Source organism: Felis catus, chromosome A2 (assembly GCF_018350175.1).
Source record: "Felis catus isolate Fca126 chromosome A2, F.catus_Fca126_mat1.0, whole genome shotgun sequence".
Classification (NCBI taxonomy): domain Eukaryota; kingdom Metazoa; phylum Chordata; class Mammalia; order Carnivora; family Felidae; genus Felis; species Felis catus.
Genome location: NC_058369.1, coordinates 164,133,621 through 164,156,151, shown reverse-complemented (window position 1 = coordinate 164,156,151; position 22,531 = coordinate 164,133,621). Strand labels below are relative to the sequence as shown.

At 37.9% G+C, this 22,531-nt stretch overlaps 1 protein-coding gene and 1 long non-coding RNA gene across 24 annotated transcripts in view; one reads left to right on the top strand and one right to left on the bottom strand.

Moving 5' to 3' along the window:
- Window positions 1-22,531, top strand: part of KMT2C (lysine methyltransferase 2C) — a 285,648-nt gene that overhangs the window by 173,941 nt on the left and 89,176 nt on the right. For 20 of the 23 annotated variants that reach the window (XM_023250775.2, XM_023250762.2, XM_023250761.2 and 17 more), the window contains 7 exons: window positions 1,321-1,490; window positions 1,948-2,099; window positions 3,185-3,298; window positions 4,075-4,152; window positions 6,627-7,339; window positions 17,563-17,682; window positions 19,920-20,036. In XM_023250775.2, coding sequence (XP_023106543.2) covers window positions 1,321-1,490; window positions 1,948-2,099; window positions 3,185-3,298; window positions 4,075-4,152; window positions 6,627-7,339; window positions 17,563-17,682; window positions 19,920-20,036 — 1,464 coding nt within the window. Of the gene's footprint in view, window positions 1-1,320; window positions 1,491-1,947; window positions 2,100-3,184; window positions 3,299-4,074; window positions 4,153-6,626; window positions 7,340-17,562; window positions 17,683-17,714; window positions 18,201-19,919; window positions 20,037-22,531 lie in introns of those variants that run through there. The other 3 variants (XM_045053060.1, XM_045053050.1, XM_045053058.1) reach the window with 2 other exon arrangements.
- LOC111559562 lies at window positions 8,297-18,336 on the bottom strand. The gene is made up of 2 exons (XR_002740668.2): window positions 18,267-18,336; window positions 8,297-8,505 (listed from the first exon to the last, which is right to left on the bottom strand). It is a non-coding gene; the product is annotated as an uncharacterized LOC111559562 (long non-coding RNA).

Here is a 22,531-nt window from a genome sequence, read left to right as displayed (position 1 = left end):
GGATTTTCCAAGTGCTATCTTGTCATCCAGGGATAGTTTTGTTTCTTTTCCTGTTGTTTTCATTTGTTTCATGGTTTACATTGGCTTCAGAACCAGGTTAATTAGATAGTAGTGGAGGTAGGTGGCATCCTTGCTTTCTTCCTGACCTTGGTGGGAATGCCTCTAGGGTTCTCCACTTAAATAAAATGCTGGCTTTAGGATCGGGATATGTATGTATATCACATTTAGAAAATACTCATCTGCTTTTATTTTTCTGAAGAGGTTTTCTTCTCTCTCTCTCTCTCTCTCTCTCTCTCTCTCTTTTTTTTGTTTAAGGCTTTACTTTTTTTCCAAAGGTTTTTTTCAGCATCTGTTGAAATGCAGTCATTTATTTTTTCTTTTCAGACCTAATAATATGTCAGATTTTATTAATAGATTTTCTAATATTTAACCATTCTTGCATATCTAGTATAATCTCCATTTGCTCATATTTTATTCAGGATTTTTGCCTCAATATTTATGAGCATATTTGTTTTAAAACTGTAAGATTTTAGCGAATTGGTGGTTCATGCTAGTTTCTCTTTTTTTGATCGGCAAATCTTTCATCCTCAGCAGCTCAGAAAGTACAATTCCTTTTTTTCCTGGTGTCTTAGATTGAAAATTGGGGTGGATAACGAGAACTCACAATTTATCAGCTGTGTGCCCAGGATTTTAAGACGAGTTGGCTAAAGGTGCAGGAGAGAGTTTGGCAGGCCTTGCACTCTGTAACCAGTCCTGCTTCGGTAAGGATAGGGCTTCCTGTTTGAAAATGTGAGAAGCCGTAATTGGATTTTGATGTGGAGAGATTACGTTCACACTTTCGGACTCCAGGTCATTTGGAGTGGGTCATGATAGTTCTTTCGTGCGAATTCTTGTTTCTAGTCCCTGAGCCACCGACAGGCAGATGAAGTACCGGTGTGTTTTCCCAGCACGGAGTCGAACACTTAGTTCACAGAAGCTGCCTCCTGATTCGGGGATAGGGTTTTTTTTTTTTGTTTTTTTTTTTTTGAAGTTTGGGTTGCTATGTTCTTGGTTTTCCTCCTTCCCTATTTATGCTTTCTTGGATGTCTCTAGCCCCTATTTATGTTTTCCTGGAGGTTTTAGTGCAAATTGAATGATGTCTCCTCAGATGTTCAAAAACACACTGCCTTTTCAAAAACATACATCCTAAACGAGTGTCAAGAAAATTAAAGCTTAATGTATAATGTACGAATGTTTCATTGATTTCAAAAAGGTTCGCACCAGAACTGCAATACAAATGCATAACAAACTGTTTTTGTTTTCATTTTTTCTGGTGTTTAGAATTGCAGAATATGTGTAGAGTGTGGCACACGATCTAGTTCTCAGTGGCACCACAATTGCTTGGTATGTGACAGTTGTTACCAACAACAGGATAACTTATGTCCTTTCTGTGGGAAGTGCTACCATCCAGAATTGCAGAAAGACATGCTTCACTGTAATATGTGCAAGAGGTAAGAAGACACAGTTCTCCCGCTGAAGTGTTTTGTTGGTTCTTCTATCCACGTGATCATTTGTGCTGTCATGTATCTTTGAGCTCCAAGCTTTTATCACTCCAGTAATCCTTTTAGTACTGAGTACTGTTAAAGATGAAATGAAATTACATATTTATGAGTCTGGAAGGCAGAAGGAAGGGAATGGGCGAAAGACCTGAAATGAGCATTGAGAGGGAAAAGTAAGGAGGAAATAGTTTAAAGATATGGAAGTAAAAACATGTGAACACCTTTGAATGACGTCTAAAAATGCCAGTTCCTTTTCTAGAACCTTCACCAGTTGCCAACCCCTACAACCTCCCTTCTATTACCCTTAACCCTTCCTATACCCAGTTTTCAGCAATTGCCTCTTTTTTTTCCAAGATAGTAACTTGTCTTTAAATTAGAAAATTTTATTTAAATATATTTATCACTGCAGATGGGTTCACTTAGAATGTGACAAACCAACAGATCACGAGCTGGAGTCTCAGTTCAAAGAAGAGTATATCTGCATGTATTGTAAACACTTAGCTGCTGAAATGGACCCCTTACAGCCAGGTGATGAAGTGGAGATGGCCGAAGTCACTACAGGTAAACTTGAGAATTTTTGTTCTTTTTAACGATACTGTGCCAACCAGTCACCGATGCATTATTTTAGTAATGATGAGGGAATCCTGTGTATCAGATCCCATCTTATTCTTAATTTCTCAACCTTTAATTTAAATGTGCAGGTGATTTGGGTCATCTCTGAATCTGATGGCTGACAGCAAATCTAGCTATTTTCCAGCCCTTTTCCTAATAGTCGAATTCTAGGACCGGTGTGCCTTACTCCAGCTGTGCTCTTGGAGCCAACAGAAGTTGTCAGTGTTTGGCAATATGACCTAGTTCGTACTTTATAACCTGGGATTATTTCACTCCAAGGTTTAGTTTAGTGGTTTTTGTTTTTTGTTTTTTAAGTTTATATTTATTTTGAGAGATACAGAGCAAGCAGGGGAGGGGTAGAGAGACAGACAGACAGACAGGCAGAATCCTGAGCAGGCTCCGAGCTTTCAGTGCAGAGCCCTATGTGGGGCTCAAACTCACGAACTGTGAGATCGTGACCTGAGCTGAAATCAAGAGTTGGACGCTTAACCGATTGAGCCACCCAGGCACCCCACAAGTTTTAGTTTTGTAATGTCCTTCTTAAATGTTAATTCATATATTTTGATCCCCAGATCAAAATAATTGCTTAGGTAATTTTAGTAGTATACTGTTGTTGGTTGTAAACATAATAACGAGTTTTTTGGTGGTAAAGAAAACAGATCTGCTTACCAGACCATTTTTCACTTTCATCAATATGGTGACTTTTATAAAGTCCTATTTTATCATCTATGAGAAGTTTAAGTAGATGCAGCTTAATTATTAATGTTTTTTTGCCAAGATGCCATCAGTGTACAGTTGTGCAATATCCTTTTAAAATAATAAAGTGCCAGTAACCTTTTAATTCATAGTTTCCATGTTTTTTTCATTAACATGTAAAATGTAGATATGTATTTGGTTGAAAAACTTAAAGCGTGGGGAAGAATTTATGGCATTTTGGGTGGTAATTTACTCTCACATAGGAAAGTCATATTTATGTAGTTAAAAAATCAGGGAAAATTTACTCTAAGCTAAAGAATAAATAATTTTCTCTTAAGATTGTAATAATGAAATGGAAGTTGAAGGACCTGAAGACCATATGGTATTTCCAGAGCAAGTAGTTAACGAAGACATCAGTGGTCAGGAGTCCACACCTGGAATTGTTCCAGATGGTAAGAATGTTTTCGGTAATGGATATAATTTATTTTCTGACGAAAATGTGTATGTACGTTGAATATGTGAACATACACTAAAACTTTACTAAATAAAAATGAGCTACGAGTGTAGTCATTTAGGAAATTGTTTTAGAGAGGAGTTTTCTAGTCAAATAACATTAGAAATTAATAGGAGAAAGGACTTACTTAGTAACCAGAGCATTACTGATTGTGAGATGTTTCGTGCTGGGATAATGAAAAATTATTGTTTCACATGGTCTCAGTGGTTCTGTTGAGGGCATTTCAGTTATTTCCATGATATTTTAATAAAGCTTTTTACAAGATTGATAATAGCTATTATTAGAGAATCTAGAATTAATGAGAGACAAGGTTGGGGGAAAACTGCTTATTAAATTTAATCTTGGGCTCATCTGACAGTCTGGGATTTTATGTGAAATTTTATGTTATATAGATTGTGTACATAAAAAGCCTCAGATTTTGGGGGGGATTGAGTTTTATGTTTAACAACTTTCATTAAAAGGTATAATTACATAAGATGTAAAGTAAAAAAAAAAAATAAGACAAAGCTATCTGTAATAATCTTGTCATAGTGCATCATCAGTTTCCTGATTTCATTATCATACCCTACTTACTACTAAGTAGTATGTTTGGTGTTTATACTGATAATTGGCATTTGGCAGTGGAATAAAAATCTTCCTGAAATTACTATCGAGGTAGCAGTGTTACACAAATTTTGACTGCTTGCTAGAGATTCCATAAATGTGTCATTACAGGAGTTCACATCCATACAGAAGAGCAGCTGAAGAGTAACTCACCAGAAAGTCTCGACACACATGATCTTCTCATTTCTGGTAAGCATACTTTCTACTTTGATTGAGTTACAACATAATATTTTTATGACTGCTGTGCAGATTTGGGTCATTATCAAGTTAATTTCTCAAATGAAGTATCCCAAAGAATTGTTTACTATTGGTGTATATACATTACAGTAATGAAATCTTTTAGTTAAGTGATCCTTTTCTTAAAAAGAATTGGCAGTTGGGGTGCCTGGGTGGCTCAGTCGGTTAAGCTCAGGTCGTGATCTCACAGTCCATGAGTTCGAGCCCCACGTCAGGCTCTGTGCTGACAGCTCAGAGCCTGGAGTCTGCTTCAGATTCTGTGTCTCCTTCTCTCCCTGCTCCTCCCCCGCTCATATTCATTCTCTCTCTGTCTCTCTCTGTCTCTCTCTGTCTCTCTCTGTCTCTCTCTGTCTCTCTCTGTCTCTCTCTCTCTCTCTCTCTCTCTCTCTCAGAAATAAACATGAAAAATATTAAAAAGAATTGGCAGTAGATTTTTGTTTTTAATGTTTATTTATGTTTGAGAGAGAGAGAGAGAGAAAGCGTGAGCGGGGGAGGGTCCGAGAGAGAGAGGGAGACACAGAATCCGAAGCAGGCTCCGGGCTCTGAGCTGTCAGTACAGAGCCTGCACTTGATCTTAGCCAAAAGGCCGAGAAGCCATAGTACAGAGCCTGACACAGGGCTCGAACTCACGAGTCATCAGAGTCAGATGCTTAACCAACTGAACCAGCCAGGCGCCCCTATTGGCAGTAGATTTCTAAAGGAGGTTATATTCTCTGTAGAGCTTCTAAATCAAATGTTCATTATTAAGCAAGTTAAAATCCTCAAATAAGACTAGTGGTGGAGCATAATAGAATTGCTTGGGATATCGAGCATGTTTAAATTTTTTTTTTTAAAGTGTTTATTTTTGAGAGAGAGCCTGTGCATGGGGAGCAAAAGCTGGGGAGGGACAGACAGAGGGGGACAGAGGATCTGCAGCGGGTTTTGCGCTGACAGCAGAGAGCCTGATGCAGGACTCAAACTCACAAACCCTGAGATCATGACCTGAGCTGAAGTCAGACACTTAACTGACTGAGCCACCCATGCACCCTAAGAATGTTTACATTTTTATCTTAATATTTCTTGCCTAGGACAGAACAGAAAGAATATGGTGGGGATCTGTATGTGTGTTGCGTGTTTTCTTCTCTGTCAGGGACACTTGGGGTGGACTTTCATCAGCCATAGTTTAGGCTTCGTGTAGCATTTAGGATGAGGTTTTCCATGAAGTCACTCATGATGGTACTATGGTCTTAAACCCCTAAGTGTTCTCTCATTATTTATATGTAATTTTGTTTTAAAAATCTTTTTTTATCGTTTTTTAAATTGTTAAGTATTTTTGAAGCATTTTTGTGTGTAAAAATATTTGGTATGATCAGATCTGTTATTTGATGATTTTTCCTTTATCCTGAACTGTAGTCTTTCAGGGAGTAGAAATAAGGAGTAGGATTTCCTTTTGATATCAGAAGATAAAGCACAGTCACCATAGTAAATAGTAAACGAGGAAATTAATATCTCAATTAATGTAACTTAGAAATTACCTAGATAGTATTTGAAATAAGTGGTTTTTATCCAGTGATCTTACTGTATAGAGCCATTTAGGACTCGTGTAAATTGGGTCTCTGACTTTATTTTTAGGCAAGTTTGGGTTAAAGGCTTAGTTAGCACACTAGCGTCCTGAGTTAAAATTTATCAGCTAGTGACTTCAGATATTTCCGATATATAATTATGTTTATTGACTTGCTTAGCTTTGACAGTATGTTTTCTTTTGAGTGTTTGATTATCGATGATGAGCAAAGATTATATTAAAAAATGTGTATGTTGGCAGGTGCAGCTAATAAGCAAAATAAGTCTTTTCTATCTGTGATCATTACTCATTTGAGACTGCAGAAGCTTTGTTTACATCTGAGGGCCTGGTATTGCAAAATACCTTTATATTCTAGGCACTTATTTACTTGGGTACCTCATGTAAGATCAATGAGCCTCATTTATTTGGCTGCGAAATGAGTATAACTTAATCTACCAAATTGTGAATCTTTTTGAAAATGTTCAAATTGTAAAACATCATTTATGTTTAATAGAATTATATTAGAAATTCTATTTTAATATTTTTACCAGAAGTTAACTAAAACTCTGGGGATCCTATTAAGGTGATATTTTTGTAAGTTTTCTGGCCTGATCTGTGACCAGTTCTAATCCATAAATCCTGGTGTCTTTTGGCCTTAATTAATTAACTTAATAATTGTTTTTCTTGAAAAATACCTTCTGATTTAATTCAGGGTTTAAGTATAAGTGTGCTTTGGAAACCCTTCGTCTCCCCTCTCTCTCCTTTTACTGCCCATGCCTATTATTTTTAAGCAATAAACCTATAGACGTTAATGTCTTACGTCTACTCATAGTTAGAAAATTTTACATTTATAAGTACATTAACATAAATATTCCAAATTTTATAGAATCCTCCCAAGACAAAATGAATCCTGCATTGGAAAATCAGATTTCTCTAGAAGCCGATAGTGAAAAAATGGAAATGTCTTCTAAAGTGATGCATATTTGTGATGAAAATCAAAATGAAAACAAAATGGAAGTGACAGAAAACGTTGACGTCCTTACACACCAGATCACTGTGCGGCACGAGGATCTGCAGCTAGAGGAACCCAAAATGCTGGCATCCGCAGAAGAATCACGGCCTCCGAAATTGTCCATTGAATCTGCCACTGGTCCCCCAGAGGCCCTAAGGTCCCCGTGTGAGGAAAGTACTTCTTTATGTTCTAAGGAACATTTGGCTGTCGAAAGGGTACCAGAAGCGATGGAACAGAAAGAAAGTTCTGAATCTTCCGCTGTGTTTATGGACTTTGAAATGGCCCCTGTAGTTGAGAGTTGTGTGAAAGATGGTTTATGCCAAGAAGACAAATCTGTAAAATTACCATCGGAGACAGAGTTGTCATTTTCGTCAGCGGCAGGCGTAAGCAAGGCAAATGCGTCTTCCTCTCCACTCTCTTCAGACTTGCCTTCCCAGGACACACTGCATAGCTACCCTTCAACCCTCAGTGCTTCTGTTGGAAACATTATGCCAACGACTTACATCTCAGTCACTCCAAAAATTGGCATGGGTAAACCAGCTATTACCAAAAGAAAATTTTCTCCTGGTAGACCTCGGTCCAAACAGGTAGGGTGATTTTAATGATACTGACAGGAAAATATGGTGGAACAATTGTATACGATAAGGCGTATGTGGAGCTTGGGTTTGGAGGGTAGTTTTTTCCTATTTTCAGGTAGAACTTAGATGTAATGCTGATCCTGAAGTGTTTCGGCTATTAAAAAAAATTTTTTTAATGTTTTTATTACTGTAACTTTTGAGAGAGAGAGAGGGAGACAGAGGGCCATGGTGGGCGAGGGGGGCAGAGAGAGAGGGAGACAGAATCCAAAGCAGGCTCCAGGCTCCGAGCTGTCAGCACAGAGCCGGACGCGGGGCTCGAACCCATGAACGGCAAGATCATGACCGGACCTGAAGTTGGACGCTCAACCGACTGAGCCACCAGGCGCCCTGGCCATTTTTTTTTTTTTCTTAGAAGCTGTTAATGAAGCCTACTTTATTAAACTTGAAGTGATCATATTCAGAGTTTCCACTTAGTTGGGACATACAGATGCAACCTATTTGATTATAGTTGCTAATAGAAAGCACTTAAAAGTCTTCTTAAATTCTGTGCCATGGTGATGAGAGAGTCTAAAAAAAAGACCCAGTAAAACATTAGGTATACTCTACATAACCTTTATTTTTCCCCTTCTACTGTATTTGTTCATTGATATTCTTCTTTGTCTTATTTCTGACTGCTTAAGCATCATAATTTACTGAGGGAATTTTTCCTGGTGGGAATTCCTTATTTTGATTTTTCGGTTAATTGCTAAGTTTTTTTTGTGGGTCTCCTCACCCCCCACTCCCACCCCAAGTTAGGACTTCAATTGTTCTCATGGAAAAATCTTGGAGAAGTGCAGTGTTGATCTTTAGGAAGTATGGGGAGCTCTTCCCATGACTTTTAAGCAGTGTGGATTCTACCCTTTAAGGGTAAACTCCAGTTCTTTTTAAGTGTATATAAGTGAACCACTAACCACAAGGCAAAGCGAAGACACTGTAGCTCAGATTTATTTAATCTACAAAATTTCTCTTTTCTGAAGCTGCTGCAAAATGGCAAGATATCAAATGGTGCAAAAGTGCTTAGTCACAATGGTAGCCTGAAGTTTCTGGTCTTGCGATTTGAGTTGCTTCCAACAGTTAAACAGCTGGACTTCGTAGGAGTAGTATCCTCTCCATCTTGATCATCCAGTTTTGGAATCCTAAGACAAGTAGAAAAATAGAATTTTATTTTAATGGGAGAATCAGTCTCCCTTAAACAAATTCCAGATGTATTTTAGTTTCTAAAGACAGCAACTTGCACACCCAAGGCAAAGTAATTGCCCTGTGGGACTGAACTGTTTCTCTGTGGCGAAGATATGCCCAGTAAACTAAGACACCCCGTATGTGGCTTTGTCCGAGTATTTTCTGTCATGTTCTGCTAAGAGAGGTTTTTCTTCTGAAACCAGTTCTCCTCTTCCTTACTCTCTTCTTGTCTTCTTTTTAAATAATTGTTACGTAATAATTATGTAGTTTGGGCTCTGAAAAGACTTGAGCAATGAAGATTTGAGCCTCAAATTGAACTTTGATTCAAATATTTATGTTCTTTAAGGATATCGCATCATAAATACTGTCAAATTTTACTCTGTTTCTCCTTTTTTGTAGACTTCTGTTCCAACTGAGAAACCATGAGGTTTATTTTCTGTTGACTTGTATTCCACAATCTATGTGCATGTGAGTCTGAGTGTGGTTGTGTGTGTGTGTGAGACTGTCTTGCAGGTTTATCCCATTTCATATGACCCATATGTTCATACTTGCTATTGCTTCTGCCGTATTCTCTCTCAGTCCCCAGTTCTGGTGGTATTCTGCTTTCTGTAGAGTTGCCCTTGTCTCATGACTGCTCCTAATTTGCTGCTAACCTCACAAGCAGTTTGTGGGAGGGTTTAACCTCCCCATTAGCTTGGTTTTCATTGTAGAGCAAACAGCCTTCACTTGGTGATTCTTAGCTTGCTAAGGTACTACTGTTTTCGTCGGGAGGATGCATTGGCTACAACAAGATAGCTCTTTAATTTTTTATCATTGCTGAGGTACTGCCATCCTAACTTCGAGGGAATATTCCGGTGTGTATCCTTGTGTTGGAAATCCTGAAGCCCATCGTACTGTTACGTGAATGTCTTTGGTATCAAGCATTCCTGTGTTGTATCTTTGGTTTTATTTAGTGTTTGTTTACTTTGTATATTGTTGGCAGTGGGGATTGGCTGTGAAGTGAGATGCAGGTTCATGGCAGTGCTGGTGACACAAGCAAGATTCTTTGGTGTCCAGCTGTGTTTTGATAACATCACTAGCATTTTTCCATATTTTGTTGAGTGTCATCAACTCTGGTCTTTACCAGCATAGTGGAGGCTATCCTACCCAAAGAACTGCACATTTCATTAGTTAAATTCTGTGTCACAGTGGTCAGACCATTATGTTTATCTTAACGGTTTTCTAACCTTATGTGAGCTTTTCTAAGAATTTCCTGAAAAATTAAATGAGTAATTAGAAACAGAAAATGTGAAAGCTTTAAAATTTGATGTGACAGCTAATGATTGGATTATTAAATGTTTTCTGGAGAAAGGAGTTGGTCAGTAGAAGGGTAAGCCAGTGCTATGCAATAGAAATATAATGCAAGCCTCGTGTATCTACTTTTAAAACTTCTAGTAGTCCACTTAAGAATTAAAAATAAGCAGATAAAATAAATTTTAATGTTTTATTTAACTTAACGTATTAAAAATATTTTAGCATTTCATCTGTATAAAAATTATTAATGGGATATTTTACGTTCACTTGTCTCGCTCAGTGTTCAAAATCTGGTTTCCAACCAAGTACATTAGAAGTGCTTACTTACTAGCCTCATGGCTAGTGGACACCTTATTGGACAATGCAAGGAAAAGCATTTATAAAAATAGGAAAATTTTAGTTCCAGAAGGAGCTAAATTTAAAAAGAAATACCATCTGAGTTTAAGATTGATAAATTACAAATGGTGCTATACTTTCACTGATTTTAAGGACAGAAGAAATATTCTGCATCCTCCAGTTGCCCATAGGACACATTTTAAAACAGATCATAAAAACCATTTGTAAAAAACAAGCATTTGTTGTAGCAACAAATCACTGTATATTCCCAACATGTATTAGATGAACAATATATACCCCATATGTATGTACACATATATACTCCTATATGTACACATATGTAGTATATAGATAAGAGTATGTATGTAGTGATACTGGAGTATGGATGGATATATAAATCACTATTCTGAGTCTGAGATGTCAGGGCACAGAACATGGAATCTATACAGGATTATTTTACCTTTAGATGAGATTAATTGAAGTTTAGAGTTTGTATTGTGGCTTTCATGTGGAAGATTTATATTTATATTCTTTTTTATTTATATTCTTTATATATTTTTATATTTTATTTATATTTATATTCTTTATTCTTTATATTTATTCTTTATATTTATTTATATTTATTTATATTCTTTATATTTATGTGGTTGTGGGTAGAAAAAGTTTTTTCTTTTTTGTTTTCTTCCTCACTTAAGACACAGGATTTCACAAAGGAGGAAGAATTACAGACATGGTAGGTAGTTAGGAGAAGGAAATTGGTGGAACACTGACAGGAAGCCAGTTGGAAATGGTTTCATAGAAATTGTCCCAGTGAACCAGTTGGCTTTTCTTTCCTTCATCCTTTATTGAAATTATTCATTTACATATATTTTAGCATTTCAGTTCTCAGTGTCTTCATAGGTATATTCACTTTGGGCCTGAGGTTTGGAAAAGTGGTTACTGGCCTCACTGCATGTTGTAATTTCCTGGGGAGCTTTACAGCCATGACCCCACCCTGCCCGTTAAAATGGCCTCTGACTGGCGTCTTTCTCCTTACCCTTGGAAGTAGAGTCCTGAATCAGAGACATGGGCTCCTCGTTGTTATCGTTACGCATGAAACACAAGAAATGCTCTTAAAAAGTGGTGGAAAATAGGATGGAAAAATTTTTTTATTTCAGCATATCAAATAATGTAATGGGTTTTTCATTTTCTGTTTATTTCTCTTATTCCACAGTTGTATTTATCCATTGTAATTCAGAAATTCTGAGACAGTAGTGATCTCAGCCTGTCTTCTGTCATTTACCCTATTCGTATCAGCTTATTTTATGGAAACATAGGTAATACAGTCATATGTATGGCTTGATCTGCCTTAGACACTCAGGTATTAAGTGATAGTATTGAAAGAGGTTATTGAACCTATGAAAAATATTTTACTGAAGTATTTTCTATCCTTCATAAAAGTAAATGTAAGTACTCAATTATAATTTGAAAAATTTCAAAGTCTAAGAATTTTTTCATTTTTTGATTTTCTCCATTTTTTGTTGCTAACATCATATATATGGAAAACTTAGGAATTTTCTGTTAAGTTCTAAGACTGATATTTATTGAGGGGTTCTCCGCGAAAGTGAAATTTCTTCGGTATAGTGGGTGTCCAAAGGTAGTGCCATAACCACTTTTCCATTACATTGTGAAGTGGATTTTTAATTTTTTATTAATTTAACTAATTTTGTTACAAACCATAGAATTTTATGACATACTTGTCTAATGTAATAGCAATTTAAATGAAGTGTTTCAAATTAACAAGTCAGTTTCATAATCTACTCTGCGAGAGAAAAACAAACCTTCAGAGTGGTGAGCTGTAGAGGATTCTACTTTTGTCAACAATTCATTACAAGGAAGCAATTTTTTTCTCTCTTTTTTAAAATAGACACCATTTCTGCTTTGTAAACACAAATCCTTTAGTAAGAAGCATTGCTGGTTTTTGTTTTGTTTTTTAGGTTAAGAAAAGGCAGATGTGTAAGTCATATTGTCCAAATAGAGGTTCGGTTCCTGTTAAATGATTTCATATCCAGCTTTTAATTAAAATAAATTTGAATTTTGAAGCATCGCTTGATAATAGCATATATACGGTGGCATTTGCTTAAAGAAAATAAGTTACCCTGGATAGTTTTAGTTGTCCGTTCTCGGATACCTATAAAGTAAAACCTGTATTTCTGATACTTTGTCTTAGGACCTATTAAAGGTTTCATTAGTAAGTAGATATAGATATAGGTATATATTCATTCTTCGTGGAGAATAGAAGATGCCGTATAGATGCCAAGAGTGGTTTCCCACCTACATTCTATTCTAAGTACTGTGCTGCCTTTTTAAAAAGTGACTTTGAAGAAGTATTTTGTATCGTTTGCATCAATTTTCACTGTAACTGATACTAGGAAAGATTGATTAATACAAATTCAGCACGAGCATTTCCATAGTACAGTTACTTGGATTCAGATCCTTCCTGCCATTGTCTGTATGAGACTAAGCACGTTGCCTTGAGAACTGTCTTGTTTCTTCATCCATAAAATTGCATCTTACGGCTGTTGTTGGAAGTTAACAGTAACACGTGTATGGCCCCTGGCAAGTGGTGGTGCTGCCCTGCTTTTTTTCCTGAATGGCAGAGTAATGCAGATATTCTGTGAAAATGGAGACTTGAGAAGGATGTAATAATCATGTATGAAATGTACCTCTGGAAAACGAATCAGATTGGCTCATGCTTACTTGTACTGCACTGTGGCAGTGAAAACAACTCTAGGCCTTGAGTGAGTCAGACACTGGTCACAGTAAATTCGGCATGTAGTAGGTGTCTTCAGTTCAAAGCCACATAATGGCTGCCCAGATTTTAGAACTCAACAGCCTATTAATTACGCTGTGTGTGACATGTGCTGCCGTAGAGGAAGCCCAGGGCACCGTGGTAAAGCAGAGGCGTGCGGGAACTCAACTCAGGCTTGTGTGCTGTGCGGGCGAAAATCCCAGAGACTCTGCTCTGAATCCCTGAAAGACTGTAGTTTTAAACCTAAAGCGTGTCTAGCCCTCCGGGGTGTCAGCATCCCTTTTCTCTTGGCTTCCTTGTGTCTGTTGTGGTATTTCTGAAGCCATTACCAAAACCATTGCTAGCACCAGCCAGATTCACATTCTTGAATTATTGAAGGCTAACGCTGGTAACAGCTGTTTCTGTACTTCTATCGTATCTTATCAAATCACTATCAGGACTAATTCCTTGTTCCATTTGATGTTGAACTCAGTTTTGTGTATGAGACTTAACTTATGTGAAAAGAATTCTGTAAGTCATAAAAACGAGTTGTTTGTTGCTGTGGCTGTAATGTACGCGAGTGAATGTATGTGCCAAAAAAAAATGACGAGTTTTGCTGGGTTTTCTGTGTCTCTTGCCGGTTGTCCTTTCTGCTCTCTCTTCATCGTGTTCACTTTCTCTCATCCTTTAAACAGCAGTCCTGGTTTTGCATGGCGTGTTGGGTGAGGCTGGACCCGAGCAAGGATGAATTGGAAGTGTGAAGCCAGCCCAGGAGACCCCAAACCTCTGGCCCCTCTTGAAACTTTTTCAGTAGATTACGATACTCTTGGGCTCTAATTAGGACATTGATCATATTTAACAGCCAGCAACAAGATTGGGCTTTTTATCACAGGAAGTTGACCTTAATAACCTATTCTCTACTTGCTGTTCTTGTTGCCATTTTCCTGTCCCACAGTCCTGGTAACAGTTGTATAATTTACTTGGTTGATACATTTACCGGAGAAATTGGCCTCGAGGCACAAAGCAGCTTACCTGATACCGACTTCAAACAGGTGTGGGGTCCAGTAATTATTGTTAGACTCTAATTCAATCTCACCCAAGTAGTATTTTTTTCTTTTAAGTTTCTGCAGAATTTGGTAGCAAATGGCTTATCTTTAGCTCTCTTTAAAATGTAAAGTCTGCCAACATTTTGAGCCCTTTTGGTTTTCCTTCGGTTGGTAGTTTCAGAGTAACAGTGCAGCGGATAGATTGGTAACCTTTTTTTAAAGGAGGAAATCCAGGATTGTAGGCTACATCTAATGGGGGGAATCAGGAATTAGTGTGTTTCATAGTACAATACTTATTGATGCATTTATGCATACAAAAAGAATAAATGTGCAATGGAAAAAATGGATGTTCAGTGAGCACTGAACTGAATGCTTACCATAGCAGTGAACAGAAAAAATGGTCTCTTCTCATCTAGCTTATAGTCCAATGGCAACAAATAAATACAAATGTAACAAGTATACAGTCAAGTATAATGATGGTGTAAAACCATGTTTCCGTAGACGGGGGAGCTGACCTCCGAATTGTCTGTGTAAGTTCTTTTTCATCAAGCTGAGATGTGTAGGATAATTTATAACTAAAGTTGATAATTATAGCTGTATTTTAGGTTTAAGGTCTAAAGAATATATTAGGTAATTTCTTCTTTGTCAAAACATCTAAGTATAATCATAATTTTTCTCCAGTTGCTATAAAATTGCGCACAATCTATCTTCCAAAGTCTTATGATAATATACTTATTAAAATTCATAATGTAATTACCCAAGCTTTTATTATATAAGTTCTTCATAGCAGTTGAATGGTTTTCTAATTATTCCTGAAATGGCATCCAAACATTCTTGATCTATGGAGCCCTTCATTTTCTTCATCCATGTTCCATGAAGTGTAAATGTTTTTAAAATGAGACACAATGTTGGCATCAAAGCTAACTTTTAAATTATGGTGAATAACATGTTATTTGAGAGTATGACTTTTTATGGTATGTTTTAAGAGCTGTCTCCTGATACGACATTAGATGATCCACCGAGAGGAATTTCATACAGTAGCCAACTACCGTCAGAGAAAAACCATTGAAAACATTGAGAGAACTAAGTTTGGATATCTCTTGCCCCCACTATCACTAAATAATGAGAAACAACAAAACATATGGCCCCAAATTTCAGTCAGTGAGGAAAGGCACAGAGTGTTGTAAGGGAGGTGATGATGTCATGGAAATGCTGCCGAAAGTCCTCTCTGATGAGGAAATATCTGAGGCCATCCCTGAAGAATCCGAAGGAAAAGCCGTCCGGTGGAGAGTTGGCAGTTGTTCTGAGTCGGTAGCCCTGTTATTGGCGAAGAGCTTGGCGTGTTTGAAGGAAACCAGGGAAGCTGGGGCATACCGATCGTGGCAGGGGGTGGGGGTGGGGGGGGACGACACACAAGATGAGGTTGGAGAGAGGCAGTGAGAGAGACCATCACTTTAAGAGCACCGGGGAGCTGTTGGGAGGGTTTAAAACACGGTGGTGACTTGCTTGGTCAGATCGACAGCTTTGGAAAGTCCCTCTGGCCTCTGTGTAGAGGAGGACTCGAGGGAGGGGCAGGGTAGGGAGAATGGCAGAGCGCGGCAGGCTGGGTGACAGCTGGCGGTGGCAGACAGGGCCGGGCCCCGGCAGTGGGAGAGCAGAGAAGTGGCGTGGGTGCAGACAAAACTGGAAGGTAGAAAGTGCCGAAGTCCCGGATGGTTTGGCTCGAAGGAGTGGCAGGGGAGAGTGATGGGGGAGAAGCACAGATCAGATGACTCCCAGGTTTCTGACCCGGGGGCTGGCATCCATTTCTGAAGATGGGGAAGATTGTGAGACGGTACGGGGCACGGGAGAGACTGGAGACGTGCTCCCCTTGAGAGTGTTGGTGCGACAGAATGGAAGTGCTAAGAAGGAAGTTGAGAGCCACGCTGCCGTCTTCAAGAGCACGTTGGAATCAGAAACGTGAGTTTGGGAGACAGCAACATGCCAGATGGTGGTTCTAGCCCTCATGAAAGATTGCACCGTTTAGGAAGAGACACGGAGAGGAGAGGCGTCCGGCCTTAGCCCTCGGGAAACACAGGCTTTGGAGGTCAGCGGGAGGAAGAACATGCACGGGGGACAGAAAGGTCAGCGAGGGAGCGGAGAGGAGCATTCACACACGTGCGGCGCGGAACCCAGCAGAGCTGTACGTAGGTGTTGACAGTTGGAGTAAAAGGAGAATAGAGACGTGACTTTTGGCGGCGTAGCGGTTACCAGAGACCCTGATGCAGCCGGAAAGGAGACAGAGGTGTAGAGGCAAGTTGATTTGATGCGGAAAGCGAGGTAATTCACGTGTCAGTAAATTCAGCAGAGCCATTCACTGAGCTTGAGGGTAGGTTAATTAAAAGTGAGACAAGTGCCTCCCTTGTGTGGTTTTTCTCAAAATACTGTCAGTGCGTTAATTATCTGCTCCCCAAAGGGTAGTCAGGCTCTTCTTTGGTTGATTACTTAAATTCCTGGTGGTAGTTTTATGTGATTAATAGGCTACCGCTTGTTTGATAATATTCTAGAAACCTGGTAAGTAATGTGTTACTTAAGTTTGGGCCCTTTAATTGGTAAAAGTTACAGTGCGCATTATCGAATTACCTAATTCAAAATAGGTTCTTTATTTATTGTTTGACATTTGTTTTGTGTTTTTCTTTAAAATGTTATCTTTGTGGAGTAGGCATTTTTTTATGCTAATGAGCGACTTCATCAGATTAGTTCAGGTTATTGCTGAATGTGGTTATTAAAAAGCAAAATGTCTTACTTTCACTTTAACTGTTTTAATAAGATACTGTTTCTTGTATAAATAATCAAGTATCTTAGGCATTTTAATTTGCAAATTTAGGACAATTTGCTTTAACATTTTTCACTGTACAAATTAGTCCCTTGCATGTAATGTAAGGATAATAGCCCTCTAAATAAAAATAAAAGCCAAAACCACAACTAGTGGTCACACTGGCAGGAAGAAGTTAGATGCTAGGATTATACTGGTATTTGCGTGTTAAGATGGCAGCCTAATTTTCCGCAGTTTAAAGCGAATGTATCTGTTGATTTCTCATGTTCTGATTTTTTTTTTCTTTTTTTTTTTTTTGCCTACTGGTTTGGTTGTTTATAGCCAAAGGTGTACATAACATCCTTTAAGGTTATTTCTCTTTCCCAGTAGAGTGATAGTTGTTAGAAGAAAATAATCCCTGAATAGTTTCTTATAGTGTTAATTCTTAGAATTTAACTGACTTTTATTTATATTTTGGTTCTATAGTTGAAGTTCATGAGTCAACGTCAATGTCATATAAACCTTAATTTCTAGTAGGTTTCATTGTGCTGATGTTTCAACCAGAATAAAATATTTAATGTAAATTGTAGCTGCAAACATTGAAGTAAAAAGTCACTGTAAGTGATAAGCTTATTTTCCCTACCTTGAAGCAATTTGTCCTAAATTTCCATACGTCTGCATTTGTTTCTGCTGTTCTAAAATTCCTCAGTTGCTGGCTTTGACCTTTTACGTTGCTGAGTTTTATACATCTATTTTCTCACCTGCCGTATCCTAGGGGGCTTGGAGTACCCATAATACAGTGAGCCCACCTTCCTGGTCCCCAGACATTTCAGAAGGTCGGGAAATTTTTAAACCCAGGCAGCTTCCTGGCAGTGCCATTTGGAGCATCAAAGTGGTAAATAAAATTGCATTTACATTCATGTATCATTTCTTTCTGGCTGGTTTCATCCAAGTAGAAGTTAAGAATTAAACCTTTCCTTTCTAGATAAATAGTTCAGATTACAGGGCCACTGTTTTAATCTAAAAATTTTAGTGTAAAGAATCAACATGCTTGCACTTAAAAAAATCTGGATTAGGAGGAAATTAAATTGCAATTTGACGTGACTGGTTTTAAGTGTGAATTTTTAATAACTGCTTTTTATGGTTGCTTCCTTTTATGTTGTAATTACCAGTGTTTCTGTGGGGGAAAATGCTTGTCACATAGGCTATAAAGTAATTAAGGACTTGCTCATTCATGATAATCATAAAATTTTGTTGCTTAGAAAAGAACAAAAGCAAACTACATTAATCTATTGTGTGCTAATGGAGAAGAAATACCAGAATCGGAGCAGATTTCACTGTCTGCGTTAATAACCTCAAAATTATAGGGCCTCTTTTTCATGTCATTGATGGAGGACTCTCCTAGTTCTTGAAGTAAGTTATGTAGTCGGATGCATTTTAGAGGGTAAAAAATTAATGTGAAAAGTTAAAATACTTTACCACCTAGAGAAGATAATTTTCTTCATCTTGTATATTTAATGTGATTCTGGAATTAGGCTGTTTAATTTAGACTAATCACGGAATTCAGAGGAGTTCTAGATTCCACTTTCTTATTTCTGTCACCATTAGAACTATTTTTCAACCCACTCTGATATCATGTAATGTGTCGAAAGTAGAGATGGTTGTTTGAAGACCATAAAAGATATTTTGACAGTTTTGTAGCAAATACCACAAATTTTCACCTGTATCTTTAGATGCTAGGGAAAAATAGATTGCTATAATCCTGATTTAATAATTGACTTAAAAAAATCTTTTATGCTTATCAACAACAAAACCATCCAATTCAGCCCTCCCTTAGCCCTTGTTCAAAGCAGCGCGAGAGATCTAAAGGCAGAGCCCCTTAAGATAACAAGGAGAGGCAGTTTGAAGTTGACTGTGTTTATTAACACTGAAGGGAAAAAAATACCACCCCCCTTTTTGTTCACGTGTATCTGTTTTGTGCTTGCAACATAACCATAAATTATCACCTTGGAAACTATGCAGCCAAATAGGTAATGAGTTCAGCATTTCAAACTACAGTACAAACGATATCAATTTAAAATGTGACACATTATTTAACGTTTTATGGAAAAAATATCAGGATGTTCCTATTTTAATACTTTTAAATATATATAATGTTGTAAGTATGTGTTGATGTCAGGCTTTTTCAGGTAGAATAAACAAGAAAACAACAATAACGGAAACAACCCTGGTATTTATTTGTGAAAATATCAAAGGGTTTAACCTGTTTTCCCATAGAGTATTTTTGTGTGTTAGGTAAAAATTCAGATCAGTTATTTTATTTACATTTCAAGTGATTATTATCCGGATGAGTTAAAACAAACTTTTTACCTTGTTATCCGCTTTTGTCCTCTACATACTGTGGTAGAGTGAGGCCCCCTGTTCAGTTCATACAGACAGCTATGGAATAGTGAAATGGACAATTTTAATGGCAGGGAAAGGACTGCTGTGTGATTTCTGTGTGCAGAAATCAGCGGTGATGCAGTTCAGCAGTGGAGACTACTGGTTAACATTGCGGACGCTGGAGCCAGAGTTGCTAGCTCTGGACTTTTGACCAGTTTGCTTTTAATCCCTCAGTGCTTTTATCTCTAAAATGGGGGTAATAAGACAGCACTGACCTTGTGAGACAGTGGGGAGCAAAAAGTGCTTAGAGCGGATGTGTAGTAAGGACTCCGTACATGCAGCTCTTCGAAGCTCTAGTGACTGAGAGAACCTTCAGCAAGACGGTCTTTCCTTATCCTTGCTCTCTATTGAATACCAATTGGATGGGGTTGTGGCTGTCGAGCCACCTAGGACTTAGGGTCAGGAGGTGGGAAAATACTGCCAGAGTTTGCCGATGCAGACAGAGCATTCACGACAGACGCAGCGTCTGATTCTAAGGTTGTAGGCGTTGGATGCTTATATTTTTAAGTTGCATAATACGTGTTGAAAGATAAAAATAATAAGCCTGGTCTCTTAATATTTATCATCTGATCAGAATAGGAGCAAAGCAAGTATTTGTGTAGCCTTTAATAAAATGTTTTATCTCACGTTGGATTTTAAAATTCTTTGGGACTTTTGCAGAGGGCTGATTTTTCCTTGTCTGTTGTGTAGGGCCGTGGGTCGGGATTTCCGGGGAAGCGGAGACCTCGTGGTGCAGGACTGTCAGGACGAGGCGGCAGAGGCAGGTCAAAATTGAAAAGTGGAATCGGAGCAGTTGTGTTACCTGGGGTAAGTCTCACTTCCGTTACCTTTAAAAAAAAATTTTTTTTTTTTAATGTTGATTAGACAGAGACAGGGCAGGAGTTGGGGAGGGGCAGAGAGAGAGGGAGACACAGAATCCCAAGCAGGCTCCAGGCTCCGAGCTGTCAGCACAGAGCCCGACGCGGGGCTCGAACCCACGAACCGCGAGATCGTGACCTGAGCCGAAGTCGGATGCTTAACTGACTGAGCCACCCAGGAGCCCCCCCATTACCTTTGCTGTCATCCTTCATATGTTGACAGATTATGATAATATTTATAAAATTATTAGTTTGTAAGAGTCACATGAATAAGCCAAAATTTTTATTTTACTCTATCCCTACTCTTTTTTTTCCAACACCTCTGGTCAGGTTTTCTTTTTAAATTTTCATTAATATTTTCCATCCTTTCTCTCTTTTTTTACCGTCCTCTTTGACACTGATCCTTCTATGCCAACAGTTCCTAAAAACCTGTATGTAATATATTTGCTATTTGCTCCTTTATTTTTAATAAGAGCAAACTCCTGTTACATTACCGAGTTTATTTGAAAAACTTTATTATATTGGTGTTTTAAGTTTTTTATTGTAATGTGGCTTACAGAAGAAACTAGCAGTGTTGCAGATTAAGTACATAACTCTAAAAATGTTGAAAATTTTATGAGTATCTTTGATATATTTTAAGATTTATAATTATTTGCTCCTTGGCATGTATATCAGGCTTTATTTAAATGTGGATTCAAGAAATCTATAATTGGCAACTAGTGGCAAATATTTCATGTAGTAACTTTACTATTTTACCAGAATCCTATTTTTAAAATCCTGATTGTTCTTTTACGTTCAGGAGACAAGCGGGTGGTTCAGTTTGTGCCACAGTTCGCGTAACTTCTGTTCACCTATTAAAGGATGTTATGCTTGCTTCCATTTTTTTTTGGCTATTAAAAACAGAACTAAAAAAACAAAACTGCTATGAACTTTTATGCTTAAGTCTACACGTGGGTGTATGTGTTATTTTCCCATGAGTAAATATCTACAAATGGGATGGCCAGATATACGGTAGGTGCTGTATGCTTAGATTTTGGGGAAAACACTGCTTTTCAATTTTATGTGACATTTTATGTTTGCAAGAGTGCGTGAGATTCCTGCCAGAGCCTCCATATACTTACCTGTACTTGGTATGTTTCGTCTTCTTTTTTAGGTGCTTATTTATATATTTCTTTGATACAGTCCCTCTTCAGATCTTTAGTTCATTTTAAAAATATGAAATTTTTTGACTTACTGAGTTTTGAGTTTTCTTTATTCTGTACACAAGTTCTTTACCATGTATATGATTTGCAAATATTTTCTTTATTTTGTGATTTGCCTTTTCATTTTCTTAGCTATTTGGAACAGCAAATGTTTTAATTGTGATGAAGTCCCGTTTGTTTTTCCCTTTCATGATCATACTTTTGGTGTCTGAGAAATAATTGGATAATGCAAGATTACAAACATACTCAGTTATTTCTTCTAGAAGTATTACGGTTTTAGGTGGTGCATTTAGATATATGGTCCAATTTGAGTTAATTTTTATGTATGGTATGAACATGGACCAAAGTTCATTTTTTTGCATAAACTGAATGAATATCCAAGTATTTTAGCATCATTTCTCTGAATTGCCTTTGTACCATTCTTAAAAATTAGTTTTATCTGGGGCACCTGGGTGGCAGCTTTCAACTTCGGCTCAGGTCATGATCTCGTGGTCCATGAGTTCGAGCCCCACCTCGGTCACTGTGCTGACAGTTCAGAGCCTGGAGGCTGTTTCTGATTCTGTGTCCTCCCCCCCCCCCCCCGCCCTTGCCCCGCTCGTGCTTTCTCTTTCTCTCAAAAATAACTGAAAATTTTAAAACAAACGTTTTATCTGTATTTTTATGGATCTAACTTTGGAATCTCTGTGCTGTACCATTGATCCATTTCTGTCTTCAGGCCAGTACTACAACTTTAGGCCAATCATACTTTAACTTTATAACCACTGTTGAAAAATCAAAAATTGTCAGTCTTCCATCTTTTTACTTTTTCAAAGTTGCTTTGGCCGTTCTAAATCCTTTATGTTTTTTTTACTTTTTTTAAGTTTGTTTATTTTGGGAAAGAGAGAGTGTGCATGTAAGCAAGTGGGGGAGGGGCAGAGAAAGAGAATCCCAAGCAGCCTGCACACTCAGTGCGGAGCCCCACATGGGGCTTGATCCCATGACTGTGAGATCTTGACCTGAGCCAAAACCAAGAGTCACAAGATGCTCCACCAACTGAGCCATCCAGGCACCCCAATATCCTTCCTGTTTCTGTATGAATTTTACAATTGGCTTGTCAGTTTCTACAAATAAGCCTCTAGGATCTTGACTGGGTTTGCATTTAAACTCTAGATCAAGTTGGGGAACTTGACGTTTTAGCTGTGAAGAGTCTTCAACCCATGAACATTGTGTTTCTCTCCATTTCTTTAGGTCTTTTTGAAGTTCT